Source organism: Myxocyprinus asiaticus, chromosome 9 (genome assembly GCF_019703515.2).
Source record: "Myxocyprinus asiaticus isolate MX2 ecotype Aquarium Trade chromosome 9, UBuf_Myxa_2, whole genome shotgun sequence".
Lineage (NCBI taxonomy): Eukaryota > Metazoa > Chordata > Actinopteri > Cypriniformes > Catostomidae > Myxocyprinus > Myxocyprinus asiaticus.
This window is the reverse complement of record NC_059352.1, coordinates 41,346,469-41,360,615: the sequence shown is the minus strand read 5'-3', so window position 1 is coordinate 41,360,615 and position 14,147 is coordinate 41,346,469. Positions and strand designations below refer to the sequence as shown.

General features: G+C 37.8%; 1 protein-coding gene across 1 annotated transcript in view; it reads left to right on the top strand.

Moving 5' to 3' along the window:
• LOC127446277 (tomoregulin-2-like) overlaps nucleotides 1-14,147 on the top strand; it is a 179,833-nt gene that overhangs the window by 24,843 nt on the left and 140,843 nt on the right. Inside the window, exon 2 of the mRNA XM_051707053.1 lies at nucleotides 9,655-9,764. Within this exon, the coding sequence (XP_051563013.1) occupies nucleotides 9,655-9,764 (110 nt within the window). The remainder of the gene's footprint in view (nucleotides 1-9,654; nucleotides 9,765-14,147) is intronic.

Below are 14,147 nucleotides of genomic sequence, written 5' to 3'. Positions count from 1 at the left end.
GTATAAGCGCGTTGCCACCTGATCAAAAACTGCCACCTGATCAAAAACAGGTGGTACTTCAAACTTGAATTGCTCAGATGGAAGAAATATTCCTTATTATGGTCTGGGGATAAATTGCGTTATTTTATTTTTTTAACGTGTTATTTTTTATATAATTAATCGCACTGAATTAACGCGTTAAATATCTATCTATCTATCTATCTATCTATCTATCTATCTATATATATATATATATATATCTATATATATATATCTATATATATATAGAGATATATATATATATACAGGGTTGGGGAGTAACGGAATACATGTAATGGGATTACGTATTTAAAATACAAAATAGAGTTCCACTACAGTTACAGTTTAAATCATTGGTGATTAGAATACAGTTACATTCAAAAAGTATTTTGATTACTGAAGAGATTACTTTGCATTTTATTGTCATTTGTTTCATTTAATATTTAGTCCTTTCAGATGGAAAACATTTATATATATATATATGATGTGATCCAAAGAGCGTTTGAACAGCGGTGAAACACTTTCTTATGATGTGCAGGCACAGAAGTAAGTTTGGAGCAGAAGAAATATAAATAAACCTTGTGTACATTGTCAGCTTTACATTAAGCTAAAATGCTATTTCTAGCCATTTACATAATTATAATAATTATATTTATTTATCACACATTATATATTTGCACATATACAGTGAAATTCTTTTTTTCACATATCCCAGCTAAGCTGGGGTCAGAGTGCAGGGTCAGCCACAATACAGCACCCCTGGAGCAGACAGGGTCAAGGGCCTTGCTCAAGGGCCCAACAGTGGCAACTTGGCAGTGCTGGGGCTTGAACCCCTGACCTTCTGATCAGTAACACAGAGCCTTAGCTGCTGAGCCACCACTGCTCCCAGAAAGTACATGCACGTTACAATGCATGATCATATTTTTTTAATCAAGACAATTAAGACCTTTGATATTTGGGCAAAAATCATATTCTTGATAATAATATTTGTATTGTTTTCCTGTAAAAATATCTGAAAATCGAAAATATTTTCAGAGAATGTATTTTTAACATGTGTATTTTATCTTACTGTGCTGGCAGAGTTTTTATAGTCAAAACAAGTGAAAAAATCTACCAGTGCTGAAGAAGTAATCCAAAGTATTTAGAATACGTTACTGACCTTGAGTAATCTAACGGAATATGTTACAAATTACATTTTACAGCATTCTGTAATCTGTAGTGGAATATATATCAGAAGTAACCCTCCCAACCCTGTATATACATACATACAGTACATACATACATACATACACACAGTAGATAGATAGATAGATAGATAGATAGATAGATAGATAGATAGATAGATAGATAGATAGATAGATTTTTTTTTTCAGTTGATGAACTTCTTCATCCTGTGTTGAGGTAATGAAACGAGCGTGCATCCCGTCAATAGCATCAAAACACCGGGTATCAATTTGTGTGAGAGGTAACTGCATCTCTAACTAAGTAAACACAATAATGAAAACACCCCGAGGGATACCTTTTTTAAAGGTCAATCTCAACATTATAATATTTATAATAGGCCTATTATATCATTAAAATACATAGACTCAACTGTGATTCAGGAGATACATTTTTAAACAGTCAATGTCACAATAATATTCTAATATATTTTTTTAATGTAGATGTAGATAGATTACTCTTAAACCACTCTTAAGGAGTTAGAAGTCCTCAGGATGACTTCTAAGCTGTCATGGGTTTAGGAGCTACTTTTAGCGTTAAAATGCCTCATGAATTACTCTTAGATGAAAATTTTACGAGTCCTAAAATTAGGAGTGACGCCCCTAAATTTCCGTGTTAGGAGCTACTTTTAGCCTTAAGATTTTTTGTGAATATGGGCCCAGATCGCTGCAACCAGAGGTGAAAGTCATCCAGATATGTGTAGAGGGGATCATTCACTCTAATTACATATGGCCACCAGGAGATGGCCCCAAGTACATGACACAGACTCAATGAGATCTCGTTACTCATACTTTGGAGAGAGAGCATACCTTTAGTCATTGTTGTAGCATGTGTAATAAGTGCTTATGTTCAATTTTTATGTTTTATTTGTTTGGAGAGGCTGTGGGACACTTGGAGATGTTTTTGGACACCAGGATAAAGAATTTTTGTAATGCTATATCCTTTAATTGCTTTGTCCTATCAACACAACTTTTTACTCAGTTGCAGTTGAAATGATTGGGAACAAAACAAAAGCAGTTTTTCAGAGCTATACTTACACCCTGAGATATATAATGTCAAATCAGAAAAGAAAAAAGTTTTGGCTCAGGTTTTTGTGTGTGTGTGTGTGTGTGTGTGTGTGTGTGTGTGTGTGTGTGTGTGTGTGTGTGCGATTTTCAGCCGTTTCTTAGGCTGAGAGTCTCTTAATTTATCATAAACTGTATCTTGAATTTTTTTGAAAAGTTTTCATTAAAATGATACCAAACAATTGACACCCTTTATATATATATATATTGTTATAAGCCTTTAATTTAGGGCATGCCAATGACAAAGGAAATCTTTAAAAACACCGTAAAAGTTTAATCTTGGTTAATGCTAATTTCTAAATCTACATTTATAATATTAGAAATTGTATAAGTTAACATTTTTTAGTTTGACTAACAATGAATAATAGTACATTTATAAATTAGCAATAATCAAAATAAATAATACAAAAAAAATGATTGCTCAATTTTTGTTCAAGAATACCTAATGCATTATGTGTCACGATCTTCCAGAGATAACAGAGGCTACAGGAATTTATTTAATACAAAAAATAAACACAAACTCCCACAAGGGGTAAAAAACAATAAACGTAAACTACCCCTTAGGGTTAAAACACAAAGTAAATAATCCAGGCTGGGGCAGGGGAAACTGGAGACAGGACCGACCGGACCGGGTAGGGATGGGGGAATAAACCAAGAGGTTAACAAGACAGGGCAAGTGTGACTAATAAACTAATAATGGGCAAACAAGGAGGTGGGGTATGACGTAAGACAGAGAGACATGCGGCGATACAGAAACAAAACAAAACAAAGCCACGTGCTCTCACAAGACAACAATACACCCGGATGACATGAGCGCACATCGCCAAGACAATACGGCAATATACACCCATGCCAACCGACAAACAAGACGAGAGAATGCGTAGCAACGCCAAACAAAGGGATGTCATGCATTCTCACACGAAATGAAACCTGAGCATACATCGCGAGACCAACGCCACGATGCTGCCAAGATGACAGAAGCGCGATACATCCACGTCAATAACTGACAGACATAAAGCACGAGTGTCCGGATCCCGACACAGACTGAAACCGAACCAGACAAGAAGTCAGGATCCAGACACCGTGCTCCAGGCATGAAAGAAGACAGACCGAAGAGTGCACAGCAGGGAATATAACCAAAACCGTGCCCTCACACAAAGACAGACAACGAAACACAAGACAGACATGGGAGGGTGATGCCACGGTCCTGTCAGACAAAAACCCAGACTGACAGAGTGACAGGACCGTGACAATATGTTAATAAATTTAACCTTATTTTTAAATGTGATTAAAAGAACACAGTCTCCAACACTCCTCTTTGAATGTCCACAAAACCAGTTTCGGTTATATATATAAATTAATAACTAGTGAAATCTGATCTCACTGGTGAAATAATAACCTATTTCTAAGTTCACTTAACTATGTTATGAAATACTGCCCTGGGATACTGATGAACATTGTAGAATGCATTGACTTTAAAAATAATTTCTAATAACATAGTTAACATAATCAAATATACTTATACAGTATATGCTTTAGTATGTTAGACAGTAAATTCTTTTGATTGCACTTCTTTCAAGCACACTAAAGCATTATAAAAAGTATTGATTTAAAATGTACTTTAAAAAGAATATTCTTAAATTGACATTAATACTAAAGTGTACCTTTTTTAAATGTTTAGTAATGAAAATGTATTCCCTTACATTATACTAATATCCTTTTCATTTATTTGAATTACCTGAAGGTATTCTTTATAAAAACGTAATTTAAGGATTTCAAGTAGACGATCAATACACTTACTGTAAGTGCACTTTTTCACAAGTGTATAGGCACTGAAAATACAGAAAAAAAAAAAACAACAAAAAAAAACAGTGGGAACCCAAAGACACCATCTCACACACTGTGAGGTTCCATGTTGTAACATTACACTGTGTGACATGGGTCCTCAGCCCATCTTGCTCTTTGACTTGCAGATGGTGGAGCTTATGAAATATTCATCTTGCGATCATCCTGTACGTCTGTGTGTTTACAGGAGGAAGCCATTGAGTTCAATTTTGGCCACTTTTCATTGCTGAAGTCTTTGTACATAATAGTTTCACATTGTGTATTTGTGTATGTGCAAAGGACTCACACACCTAATAAGGGATTTAGAACGTTGCTTCTTCAATAGTGTAATAGTTATTTCTTTGGCTGTGTTAACAGAGCAACAGAATATGGATGTCAGTCCTGTTTTAGAGAGCTTAATAAGGTTGTTGTTGGACTCAGATCAGTTATAAATGAGAGAACTGCTTAAATTTTTAGGACTCAAAACTGAATTTTGAGAGAGAGTTTGGTATACCTTTGTGAACGAGACCGCAGTGGACTACTAGTTATCTGTCACTGTCTTCACACGTTTTTTATTTTTTTCATGAGGTGACTCACAGAGGTAGGAGCTAACTCACATAGAGTTAGAAGCTGTATGTCATCCAAAGGTTTTAGATCCAGTCGCTGTCTTGCACAAAGAAGCTGCTCCCACCAGTTTTGTGGTCTCGGTGCAACCCTAAAGCTGCGCTGTACACAAAGCATTCGAAGTTGCTGTCAGTTAATAAAGATTTGACTAATCTCAAATGGTTGGACTTTGATTAATTAAATAACTGCATGTCAATTGTGATAAGACTTTTTGGTGTTATGGAAGTCACCATTTTTGATATTTACTTCAGTCACTGTCACTATGGTTACAGGCGTAAATTATTGCAAGAATAGAAAAGGGACTTGACTTTGATTATTCGTTCATACAAGCATCATTCGTTACTATGGGAATCATAAGGAATTTAACAATTCAGGTTCCCCTTAATGATTTAGATTCCTAAAAGTTTCACGATTCTTACTTTTTAAAAATATTTGGAAATCAAAATGTTTAATTTTTATTGCATTTACTCCCCTCAGCATTCTTTTGACAAATTATGAAATCATTTCAGATTTCAACAGAGCAGATATAACAAATCAGATATAAAGTGTGTTTAGGTGTGAGCTTGACATGACGTAAGTCCAAACTTACAGGTCAGTGAGGTTAATTGCACCCGCTGAAGTGTTTTTGATTCACTAAAAAGAACCAGCTCATAAGAGTCATTGTTCAGAAACCACTTGGTTGAGCTGTGTTTTATGCTGTAGAGTAGATTTGAAAGAACTGGCTCATAAGAGTAATTTGTTCAGGAATAGGACTACACTGATCTCGCTGTTAGTTTCAAGCTGTAGATTTAAAAGAACTGGCTCATTAGTCATTTGCATGGGAATCGGACAACACTGGATGTGCTGTGTGTTTCACGCTGTAGAATCAGTACTAGGCAGTGCTGCCGCTAAATAGTGCAGTAGGAAACACAGGCAGAGCAGGGACGTGCACAGGAGGGTGGCTACAGTGGCCCAAGCCACTGCCGCTTTGCCCTCTTGGGCTGAGGTGTCCCTCTGGAGAAAGTAATTTTATTTGCATATATTAATTTTGCAGACACCGCTTAGCCCCAGCATCAAAGCGAAATGATGTAAAGTACAACACTGCGTGATTTTTTATTTTTATTTTGTTGGTATATGTAAACATGCGCTAAATGGCTGTCTTCGGCTGTTGCGTCGCATCTCTGTTTTGCAGGCAGTGGTTCAGGAGCAACAGGGGGAGGAGGAGAGGGGTCTTAAGTGGATCCAACACTTGACACTTGAGCGGGTCCAAATGCGTCAAAAATGCGCATTAATTATTACTGACATTGCATGAGCGCTCCCAGATGCATTTAAAAACATGCATTAGCTCACAAGGTGAACGATCAGATCGCAGAGCTAACGTAAGTCTCTAAAAATGTATACTTTTCTTTAATTTTGTTGTTATTTGCAATCAATAATGACTTTCCAATTACTACAATTGCTGCACTACTAAATCATAAAGTTATAATATAAATGATATAGATTAAGTGAGCCCTTGAACTGTTGCTGAACTGAATATATCAAGCAATCTGTCTGCTACAATTGGCTGTATATAAAAAAATATATACAGTACATATAAAGCCATATCAGTCATATATATAAACTGTATATAACAGTAAAGACAGAGATCACAACAATTAAGTAAGCATGAAATTTAACTACAATAAATAACACCAGGTCTGCATATCAGGCATCACATTATGCTCAAATTATTGCACACTGTTTACAGTATCAGACCTTCACAAAAAAGAAGGTAGTGTTTCTTTGCAAAGCTGGATTCAAAGCACCAGAAAGCAAGCAGGTGAATCATGATGAAAATACATTATATAGCAAAAGATCGTTCATACAGTCTCCAGTAAAGTGTTTTTTCTTTAAAATAATTTATCACGCGAAGAAGTAATGTATAATTTTGTGTGTCAAAGTAAAGCATATTTTAAGTCAAACTAATTAATATTAGTATACAGAATAAAAATGGAATCATATACATTATTGTTATGAGTTATGAGTTATATATTTAGCATAACAATATACATGTATATAGACAATACTATTCTATTTAACAATAAGTGAAAAGTCTAATTCATTCCATTCAAGATGAGGCATAAACTACAAGAAGTGAGGGAGAGTCTTTTGAGCATCAGGAGCCAATGGTGAAAGGATTTTAGTGAAGTACTTTAAAGATAACCTAATACTAAGAGTTTGATAAAGAGTAAGAAAGACATGGGAATCTTTGAATGGAACACTAGTTATAACAGCAACAACAGTAGTAGTATTAGTAGTAGTCCCATTTTCTCAATTTGAGCCACTGCCCCTTGAAATGTCTGTGCACAACCCTGAGGCAGAGTATTTTAGAACAGTATTTAGTCTAAAAATGCTCGATCAAGAACTGTTAATGGAACAGAAAGTTATGAAAATCATACAGTTCTGTTATTTATTTATTTTGAAATGGAACCAGTTCCGAATAAGAACCAGTTCTCGTTTCCCAACCCTATTTGATGCACTCCTGTAAACTGTTGTATGAACAAGACTATTTGAAAGTCACACCTGTTAGTAAATATGGTTGTCAATCCCAAACACCAACTGTGTGAACGATGACTTAGTGTGGTTGTTGTCAACTGTCTGTCAACTTGAACTTGCCATTCTTGGAGAAAACCTCAGGAGGAGAAAACCTCAGTCCATTAAAAGACATCCTGCCCTCACTTTCAACATAGGTCTTTAAGCTTCATACTCCTATCTGTTATTATCCCAAACCAGTGACACAATCTACTTTTTCAAAGCGGCTTTTGTAACAGAGTAGCTGTTGTTTGCTGCTGCAGTCATGATATGCTTTAGCTTTTATATCCTCTATCCAGAGCTTGGAACCAAAAGACCTTTTGTCCTGAGGAAGTAATTCTGTGAGACTGTTTCACACTGATGATGTGTTTACTCAGTTATAATGAAGCAGAGTGGCTTATCTGACCACTGGTGCACTCTAGGAAAAGATTGCTTGAAATGTTGAACCCATGGCATAAGATAGTGAGACATTTTTAAATTTATTTTTATTTTAGAGCCTGTGACATGACTGGTACTGTGAAATTTTAAGACAAAAACCAAAATTTCGTGCCTAAAGCGAAGTATGTTAACATTATTTGTATGTTTTTTTTTTTTTTTTTTTTTTTTTTCCATTATTTACAAACCAGAATAACAGTTAGGTTATGCATGTAAACTGACCTTTTGAAATGTTGAATACTATATTCTTGGCTTGTTTTGTACATGAGTGGTTCTTTTTTTTATTTTTATTTTTTTTATTTGGCATGCCCAATTCCCAATGTGCTCTAAGTCCTTGTGGTGGCATTGTGACTCGCCTCAATCTGGGTGGCAGAGGACAAATCTTAGTTGCCTCCGCGTCTGAGACAGTCAACCTGAGCATCTTATCACTTGGCTTGTTGAGCTACCGCGGAGACGTAGCACGTGTGGAGGCTCATGCTATTCTCCGCAGCATCTACGCACAACTCACCACGTGCCCCACCGAGAGCGAGAACCACATTATAGTGACCACAAGGAGGTTAACACAACGTGACCCTACCCACCCTAGCAACCGGGCAAATTGGTTGCTTAGGAAGCCTGACTGGAGTCACTCAGCACGCCCTGGATTCGAACTTGCGACTCCAGGTGTGGTAGTCAGCATCTTTACTTGCTGAGCTCCCCAGGCTCCCCATGAGTGGTTCTTAACTGGTGGTTACAGATGGGGTAGTGGACAGTAGTGAAAAACTATAATAAAATGTAAATAATAAAATACAATGTACTATATAATTGTACATTTAGGATAGTAATAATAGGCTTATCAACTTTCAAAAGGGTGTGTGTGTGGGGGGGGGTGGTGGTTGTCTTTTGTTGTTGACATCAAAGGACTTACATCCAATCGAACTCTACAGATGCCAACTTGGGAAGGTTGCATGACATGCCATCACTCTTAAAAACCATGAACAAAACTGCTTAAGGTAAAATAAAATGGAGTGACTATTTGCACTAGGTTTAAATAGCACCTGCCACACAGTGCAGCTATTTGCACTCAAATAGTCTAGTAGAAACCCACAAATTGAAGACAAACTGCTCCCCAAAATGTTGCTACAATGGCGTGGTGTGTAAAGTGAGGGTGTGCTTTTTCATGTGGACAACTTGGGTTTGATTCCCAACTTTTCCCCATCCTGTTTCCACTCTTAATATTTCCTTTAATACTACTTGTGATTATAAGTAAAAATGTTTTTAAATGTTGGTTGCCTCACAGTGATTTGATCAATGTGACGGTCAGGGAGTTGAGAGAAAGGTTTGATAAGGTTTGGTAAAATTAACCATGGTTTTACCATAGTAATATAGTAGTAACCATGCTTTTTGGCAGAAGCCATATTTTTAATGTGATTAACCATGGTGTTTCTGTAGTAATATGGTGTTGATATAGTAAAAAAATTGCATTTTGTGGTTTCCATGATTTTACTTCAAAATACCTTGGTGATACTAAGCTTACTGTTGTAAAACTATGGTTAATTTCTGTAAGGGAAGGTTAGGGTTAGGTTTAGGGCTAGGAGTTGGTGTACTGTAGGGTGTCTGTGGGACTCTTAATAAACACAGTAAACACACTGCAGTGATACTGTATGTTAGTATTTAATTAGGAGTGCAAATAGTATCTGCCACTATTTGCATTTGTGTGCAAATAGCATCTAACACTATTTGCACTTAGTGCAAAGACAATTTTGTTGCTATTTAAAGAAAATAAGATCCAGAATACATTAAGTACAGGGCTGACACTGTGTTGGGTCACCACTTGATGTGCAATGTAAAATCTAGGTCCTGAAGTAAACCCATTTGATAACCACTGCTGTACAATATCCTTTCATAATCTATAATCTATATTTATGTTTCATGACAGGGTTTGAAGAGCAGGACACAGATCTTTTTCTTTGCGACACAAACACATGCAAGTTCGACGGAGAGTGTCTGCGAATCGGGGACACGGTGACGTGCATCTGTGATTTCAAGGTATGAATCAGCGCACTTCCAATATTTACATTTTATTTATTAGCACCAAATGTTGAATGGGTGATGTGTCAGAGGCAGTACTAAATGCAGAGTAAACAAACTGTCACAAATTAACATGTCTTCTCACAGAAAACACACTCGCATTCTCTCACTTGATCAGTGTTCTTCCCACTTTTTCACAGGACATTTTTATTTGCTCAGAGTTTTCTTTTTCATAGCTCAGGAGATTTAAAGTTATTTTCAAAAAAATATTTATATATTCTGTCATCATTTACTCACCCTCATGTTGTTTAAACCCATATGACTTTCTTCCGTGGAACACAAAAGGAGATGTTAGATGAAATATTCGACTCAGTCACCATTCACTTTTATTGCATCTTTTCTATACAATGAAAGTGAATGGGGACAAGCTGTCATCCAGGAAAAAAGAAAGGCATACGGGTTTGGAACATGAGGGTTTGAAATTGGGTCTTTGAGAAATGTTTTATATTGAAATATATCTGGCTTTTGATTACAGACTTTGGTATCTTGGCAAAGATATCTTGTTGAGATCTCTTCTGAAGCTCTAAAGCAGGGAGACATAAGCAAAAATCTCCATATGCTCTCTTTGTAATCTCATTGCTGTCTTGGAGAAACAGTTGAGATATTAAACCGATCTCATTTGTGATTATCCTCTCCTTTGGGGTACACCTCCACATGCCTTCTCACAGAAAACACACACACATTCTCTCACTTGGTCAGAGTGCTTCACTCCACTTAGACATCGTGCATCTGTGTCTTGTTGCTGGCCGAGCTGCATCACTCAGATAAATAGCATTATCTGTCTACTCGTGCCGTGCACTGTGGGGGGGGGATTTGCCTTTGATGCATCTGCTCGATCGCCTGGCCTTGCTCGGCACAAAGCTTCCTTGTGCACTTAAGAAGGGTCACGCTGCTTTCATTTCTGCTCTTAATACAATTGAGCGGCACTAACGCTAGTCTGGGGCCATGTGAGAGCCTCTAGCTATGGTGGGGAGGGTTATTGGTTAAGTATCATGCGCAATGAGATCTGCTGCCCGCCACTGTATGGGCGTGTATGGGGATGCCCTTCTCCTGTGGTCTGATGCTGCTGCCCAGAGCCCTGAAGCCAGCCTCTATTCCCAGATGGAGAACAGGATTGATGGAAAGAGTGTGTGTGTAAGAGAGGGAGAGAGATGAATGGATGTGATTCGTACAAGTTCACTTACTGAGATGCTATTGATCCAACTTTCATACTCAGACGAACTGCCTTCCATTTCTGTCCTGCTCTCTCACTCTTTTCTTATTCTAGACAGACAATGTGAATTATTTCTAAGCAGAAACAGTCATATGGTTACAAGGTGCCAGAGGCCACAATTAAAGTGCCTCATTCATGAAACTTTCATAAATATATGAGTAAATTGGTAGTACTTTACACGTAAAATGGAGCTTCATAAAAATGATCCTCCGGATTCATGAACGCTTCATACCCCCCAGACGCCCATGAAAATGCCATTTAAGAAAGGCTTAAAACTCGCTAGTAAATGAGAATAGGAATCTTTCAACATCTATGCGAACAGTAATAAAAGTTGTCGTATGTTGGTTCTAAACGAAAGTGATTATCTTGCAGTCACTGCATGCTTTTGCTGTCATCAGAGGTTCTTTTGTGAAGTAAACAGTCCAAGAGGTCAATAAAAATGCTTTGACATGAAGCTTTAGTGAATTTTTAATTTTTTTCGTTTATGGTGATAGGAAGCTGTCCCGCCACCATTAACCTTCTCTGGTTCAGTTGAGCGTCTCACCAGACTCAGTGGAGAAACTTTTTGAGTAAATCAAGACTGCAACATTCATATCCTTCCCTTAATTTAAACTGGAAGAATCTTCAAAGAAATGCCTGAAGAAGGTCTTTGACCGAAACGCTGCAGGGGCTTTTTCTATTTTTTCTGTTGTATTGTGTGCGCACCTGCCCGCGACACTAGTGTGCCACTAGTGGCACAAAACGGAATTGGAATCTGTTAGTGTGTCCTTACTGGGCTGAACATAACTAGTTTGGCCCAACCAATGGCGTAAGTTTGGGGTGGGTCTATCTGTTTGTCCAAACATGGCAGATGGGTGGAAAGATTAAAACTTGTTTTAACAGCCATTAAGTTGGCTTGACAAAACCAAAACATTGTTATTTTACAGACTTGGTTAAGGTTTTTTTCAAAATCCCTAAACCAAGACCAAAATCTCTTAATCAAGACTGTAACTCATCCTAGAGAATTAGACAGACAGACAGACAGACAGACAGACAGACAGACAGATAGATAGATAGATAGATAGATAGATAGATAGATAGATAGATAGATACATACATACATACAGTGTATCCGGAAAGTATTCACAGCGATTCACTTTTTCCACATTTTGTTATGTTACAGCCTTATTCCAAAATGGATTAAATTCATTATTTTCCTCAAAATTCTACAAACAATGCCCCATAATGACAATGTGAAAGAAGTTTGTTTGAAATATTTGCAAATTTATTACAAATAAAAAACAAAAAAAATCACATGTACATAAGAATTCACAGCCTTTGCCATGACACACAAAATTGAGCTCAGGTGCATCCTGTTTCCACTGATCATCCTTGAGGTGTTTCTACAACTTGACTGGAGTCCACCTGTGATAAATTCAGTTGATTGGACATGATTTGGAAAGGCACACACCTGTCTATATAAGGTCCCACAGTTAACAGTGAATGTCAGAGCACAAACCAAGCCATGAAGTCCAAGGAATTGTCTGTAGACCTCCGAGACAGGATTGTATCGAGGCACAGATCTGGGGAAGGGTACAGAAAAAATTCTGCAGCATTGAAGGTCCCAATGAGCACAGTGACCTCCATCATCCGTAAAAGTTTGGAACCACCAGGATCTTCCTAGAGCTGGCCACCCGGCCAAACTGAGCAATCGGGGGAGAAGGGCCTTAGTCAGGGAGGTGACCAAGAACCCGATGGTCACTCTGACAGCGCTCCAGCATTTCTCTGTGGAGAGAGGAGAACCTTCCAGAAGAACAACCATCTCTGCAGCACACCACCAATCAGGCCTGTATGGTAGAGTGGCCAGACAGAAGCCACTCTTCAGTAAAAGGCACATGACAGCCCGCCTGGAAGACTCTCAGACCATGAGAAACTAAATTCTCTGGTCTGATGAAACAAAGATTGAATTCTTTGGCCTGAATGGCAAGCGTCATGTCTGGAGGAAACCAGGCACCGCTCATCACCTGGCCAATACCATCCCTACAGTGAAGCATGGTGGTGGCAGCATCATGCTGTGGGGATGTTTCTCAGCGGCAGGAACTGGGAGACTAGTCAGGATCAAGGGAAAGATGAATGCAGCAATGTACAGAGACATCCTTGATGAAAACCTGCTCCAGAGCGCTCTGGACCTCAGACTGGGGCGAAGGTTCATCTTCCAACAGGACAACGACCCTAAGCACACAGCCAAGATAACAAAGAAGTGGCTCCGGGACAACTCTGTAAATGTCCTTGAGTGGCCCAGCCAGAGCCCAGACTTGAACCCGATTTAACATCTCTGGAGAGATCTGAAAATGGCTGTGCACCAACGATCCCCATCCAATCTGATGGAGCTTGAGAGGTCCTGCAAAGAAGAATGGGAGAAACTGCCCAAAAATAGGTGTGCCAAGCTTGTAGCATCATACTCAAAAAGACTTGAGGCTGTAATTGGTGCCAAAGGTGCTTCAACAAAGTATTGAGCAAAGGCTGTGAATACTTATGTACATGTGATTTTTTCCGATTTTTATTTTGAATAAATTTGCAAAGATTTCAAACAAACTTCTTTCACGTTGTCATTATGGGGCACTGTTTGTAGAATTTTGAGGAAAATAATGAATTTAATCCATTTTGGAATAAGGCTGTAACATAACAAAATGTGGAAAAAGTGAAGCGCTGTGAATACTTTCCGGATGCACTGTAGATAGATCATTATCTCCTTTATAAATGTGTGTGCTAATGTGTAGGTGTGTGTGTAGTGGTTCAGTCTTTGTTTATGGTTTTTATACATCTTTATCTTATATATTTAGCTTCAGCGTTTAGTGGAATGAAATAATGATTCTTGTTTTCTTGTTGTCATCATTTATCATTATTAATTCTTTCAATACAACATCAGTATCGGAAGGCTTGATATTTCAAGATCGATCTGCATTTCCTTACTGAGCAGTACCTAACAATGCCTCATACAGTGATACATCTGACAGAGGAACCAGTGCAAGACTAGCAGTCTTATACAGAGCTCAAATCAGTAACTACAGGAAAGTAAATTCATAGGTTTGAATGGATATTTTGATTTCCAATTTCATGCTGAATGCATTTTTGTAAAAAAAAAAAAC